Source organism: Gobio gobio (genome assembly GCF_949357685.1).
Source record: "Gobio gobio genome assembly, chromosome: 7".
NCBI lineage: Eukaryota > Metazoa > Chordata > Actinopteri > Cypriniformes > Gobionidae > Gobio > Gobio gobio.
Window position 1 is genome coordinate 39,372,677 of NC_137103.1, and position 4,948 is coordinate 39,377,624.

At 35.0% G+C, this 4,948-nt stretch overlaps 1 protein-coding gene across 1 annotated transcript; it reads right to left on the minus strand.

Annotated features, from left to right (window-relative positions):
- Window positions 1-413: 413 nt before the first annotated feature.
- On the minus strand, window positions 414-2,128 carry LOC307128885 (ladderlectin-like). Its single transcript, XM_079820911.1, has 5 exons — window positions 2,066-2,128; window positions 1,757-1,851; window positions 1,096-1,221; window positions 835-943; window positions 414-649 (listed from the first exon to the last, which is right to left on the minus strand). Exons 1-5 carry the CDS (start codon window positions 2,124-2,126, stop codon window positions 585-587), a joined length of 456 nt encoding a protein of 151 aa, XP_079677037.1. The 5' UTR covers window positions 2,127-2,128; the 3' UTR covers window positions 414-584.
- Window positions 2,129-4,948: the final 2,820 nt, after the last annotated feature.

Below are 4,948 nucleotides of genomic sequence, written 5' to 3' on the forward strand. Positions count from 1 at the left end.
TATCAATGCCAGAATATTGAATTAATAGACCTAATCAGTCAAACAAGTTTAGAAAATGGTCTTTAATTGTTCGCAATTCAGTTTGATTCATTCAGACAGTTCACTCAATCAGTGATTCATTTGCAGAGGTGTCTCACACTGAAATAGTAATGGGATATTTTATAAGACATAAAACAAAAAGAAACCACCGAATGAGGTTCATATTTGCTTTCAATCCATTGTAGGAAACAATCACTCAAATGTCTTCTAGTGTTTGTCACTGATGAAGCAGCTGTGTTCAGCGCTTAAACCCCTCCCCTGGTGATGATATAATTTAATGCCATTCTAATAACCTCCTTAAACCTTGCTACACAATATTCTTACTATATATATATATATATGAATAAGATTTAACTCCACAACACACATGGTTTGCTGTATCAATGCTTTTATTGATTATAGGAATGTTTCAGAGCAGGTATTGAGAAGAGATTAAAGCTTAGATTTAAAGATTTAAATGAAGTAAATGAAGAATACATTTTTTTGTAAAGGTAAGATCAGAAAGTGTACAAAGTAACTGTGGAGCAGCATGAATGCATACGGTCTCACAGGCCTGTAGCGCAAATATAGCTTATTTGGTGTGAACAGGGAGCATCGTTCCAACGGTTAGCTGTAGGGTGGAAAAATGAAATAAGTTATTCTGATCATTATAGTGGTGTTACAATCAAAATAAAATTGAATGTTCAACTTAAAGCACTTTGTGACATCCAAATGAGCCATTTCATGTTATAGTGTGATATGAAATTATAGTATTGTAATTGGAAGTATTCAAAAAAAATCAGACTGCATTCTCACGGTTCCAGTTGATCTCCCCGCAGTTCTCAGTTCCCAGATTGTTAGGTTCTGCAGGGCCCCAGTTGGTAAAGTCATACACAGATCCATCACTCCACAGCCACTGTCCTTCCTAAAGGGTGAAGACAGTGCTCTGTACTCAGACTTCAGTAAGAAGTTCAGCTTTAAACCATCCTCATTAGAAACTTTGCATTTACTGTTTAAAGCAGAAATTTCTGTTTAGACAAACAATTATGTCTCTTTAGGACACAACATTTAACTTACTTGTACACCATCATGACCACCAACCCAAGAACGTGTGGAGGAAGAAGGCAACAGACTCAGCAGGAAATCATTTTCCACTTTATTATGCACAGATGCCAGATTCGCACCAAGACTTTGGCAGTTTCTCTAAAGAGACAGATTTTTCTCATTGTCAAATACAAAATGTGTATTTTAGCCTAAAGCATTAGTGACTTTTTAAACAACATTTTAGTCGTTTGCAAACAAAGTCTGCTCTGATTGATTATTTACTCAGTATCAGTTTTCTGTATTATTTATTTGCAGAAAAGAAAGGTTTACTTAATAAAAATAAAAAACACCATTCCCACTTTATTTGTGTCTTTAAGTAATACTGTGATAACATTGAAATTAATAATTTGATTCAGTGCACTTATTGTTTACATGCATGTTTCTACATTATACTCACATTTATATTTAAAAATTTATTAATTTCTGTAATTATATCTATGAAAAAACCTGTTGACCTTCCCTTATCCCTTTACCCTTAAATCTACCCATACAAACCTGTCCCTAACCTTACCTGTATCCCACCTGAATAGCAGCAAAACTGTTTTACATCAACACAATAAGTACAATATACCTCATTTATTTATTTAAAGACACCTAATATAATGACCACCCCTTGTTGTAACTAACACATTACCTCTGCTGTGATCCAGTTAACCGTCTGAGGGAAGTGCTTGTAGCACTGGAGTCCAAAATTTTTCCATCCATAGGGACATTTTTCAACTAAATCAACTGCATCCAGAACATAAATGTTAGGGTTTGTGTAATATTCACAGAAAACAATGCTTTAATTGTATTATTATTTGATGTAGCTTATTTTATGTTTGTGTGATTATGTGCTGAAAATGTGTACTGTAGACACTGTAAACCCCTCATTTATCATGCAAAAATTTCCAAGATTCTTTTAAAATGGAATATCAAGAGTTTTTACAAATAAATGTCTTACTTTCTGCATTCCCCATGGAGAAGATCATGAAAAGGAGCAGAAAACTTCTCAGCATTGCCATGATGAACCTGAAATGAATTAACTCATATGCTACACACTGTTCTCAATGTATTTAAAAGACAAAACACAGACACTTTAGATTAGAAATGTTATTCAGTAGGTTTTTGTTCCATGAAACTCACCTTGGTTTGGTTGTTGCCTTTAGAATCTCAGAGGAAGATTTTGTAAAGTTCCAGAAACAGCCCTGCTTTTATACTTTACTTAATGTCATGCGTGTATAGACTGTAGGCACAAGGAATATTGTTATTTGTTATGTAGACTTTTGTACACATTATATAAAATTCAAATATTTGAGAATGGGTAAGATGAGCCTGTATAAATGTAAATGTTAGGTTAGCTAAATATTTAAGTATTTTAAATAAGATAATATTAGTGATAAGGAACATTTTCTCCTTTAAATATTTGAAATAGCCTATGTAAATTACAAATTGTAGTAATTTTCTTCTGTATAATTTTAAGAAACATCCAATACTTTTCTTTTCTTTAAGAATTTCTATAGTGTGTATTTCTAATTCATTATAATGTCTGATATAGGAAGAAAGAATGACAATTGCTGACAAAATTAAATAAAGGCCTACATTATGAAAATATCGATCTCAATCAAACACAACAGGAGACAGCGACGTTGATCATTGGACAGTTGATAAGGTTGGGATTTTCAATGTCCGTGCACAAAAACAGCACACTTGTTTGCCAACTGTTGTAGGCCAACGAGGTAGCCTACTTGTTGAACTAGCTATTTAACCCAGCCAATACCGTTCGACGACGAGGCCGCCAGTGTATGTAGGTCATGTGTGCGTCTCAATCTGCTCCCTATACACTCTAAAAAATATGTTGGCTCAAAAAAAATTTACGTAACAGTTTGAATAATTTTTTTTATAGGCCTAGTTATTTCAACTTCGAATTAAATTATTTTCAACCGATTCAGCTCAAAATTAAAATTCCATCATCATTTACTCACCCTATCGTTCCAAATATAACTTTCTTCTGTTGAAGATAAAATAAGAAATTTTGATTAATGCTCGTTGTTGTTGTTTTTTCAATGATTTCACTGAAATGGTTCGGTAACCATCATTCTTCAAAATATCTTCTATGTTCAACAGATGAAAGACACTCATGGTTTGGAACAACATTGTGAGAATTTTCATTTTTGGGTGAACTAACAGTTTAACCTATTTTCAGGATTATTGGAACTAAGTAATTTTTACTAGCTGATGTGTCACTCTGCAATATCTACACGTGAACTAAAGTGATGTTTAAAGCAACTTATTTTTATATTTAAAATGTTTTATGTATTCCCCCATTCTCTTGTTTGGTTCTCTAATGTTTGTATTTCTTATTGAAACTGTGCTAAAAAACAAAACAAAAACAAACAAAAAACTAATTAAAACAAAAAAATAAAATAAAACCTTAAAGTTGGCATGAAAAAAATATAATTCTTTGCACCCAGAATGTGATTTCTGCATTTAGAACAATTCATAATCGGGATTAAAAACAAACAGTTTTTCATTCCGGTTCGTTTTGAGGACAAACAGTATTTTTCGTTCTTTTTCCAGAATTCTGAGGCCTCCTTTACAAAAATATTACAAGTAAGAAAAAAAAACAAGAAAAAAAAACCCTGTTAATAATAGGCACCCTTTTTAGAATAAAATACATTTTGTGCTAAAAAGTTTAGAATGTTGCAACTGCCCCTGTGGACTGTGCCCCTGTTTGACTTTGTCTAAACTGTACATACATTATATTGGCAAAAGTATTGTCTGCACTGTAAAGTAAATCTGCATTGTTTATCCTTTTGATCTTTCATTAAAAAAAATCGAACCTTTCATTGAAGTAAAAGAATTGAAAGTGGGGGATAAATCACATTATGAAATAAATGCTTTTCTCCAAAACACGTTGGCCATAATTGTTGGCACCCCAAACTTTTTTAATGAGTAAAATATCTCTCAAGTATATTCCCATTAATATAAAAAAAAAAATTAAGCACACCAGGGTGACTATGAGCATGAAATTGTCTAGCTATGACTTCTTGTTTCACAGGAATATAAATATGAGGACACAGAAAGGCCAAAATCCCTTAATCATCCATCATATAACAAATTGGAAGCAATTGGGAACAACAGCAACTCAGTTACGAACTGGTAGGCCACGTAAAATCACAGAACAGGGTCAGCGCATGCTGAGGCGCACAGTGCGTAGAAGTCTCCAACTTTCTGCAGAGTCAATAGCTACAGACCTCCAAACTTTGTGTGCCCTTCAGATTAGCTCAAGAACAGTGCGTAGAGAGCTTCATGCGTTTCCATGACCGAGCAGCTGCAATGCATAGCGTCAGATGCAGTGGTGTAAAGTACGCCGCCACTGGACTCTAGAGCAGTGGAGATGTGTTTTCTGAACTGACAAATCATAAATCACAATGGACGAGTCTGGGTTTGGCGGTTGCCCGGAGACCGGTACTTGCCTGAATTCATTGTGCCAAGTGTAAAGTTTGGTGGAGGAGGGATTATGGTGTGGGGTTGTTTTTCAGGGGTTGGGCTTGGGCCCTTAGTTCCAGTGAAAGAGACTCTTAATGCTTCAGCATACTAAGACATTTTGGACGATTTCATGCTCCCAACATTGTGGGAACAGTTTGGGGATGGCCCCTTCCTGTTCCAACATGACCGCACCAGTGCACAAAGCAAGGTCCATAAAGACATGGATGAGCCAGTTTGGTGTGGAGGAACTTGACTGGCCTGCACAGAGTCCTGACCTCAACCCGATAGAACACCTTTGGGATGAATTAGAGTGGAGACTGTGAGCCAGGCCTTCTCGTCCAACATCAGTGCCTGA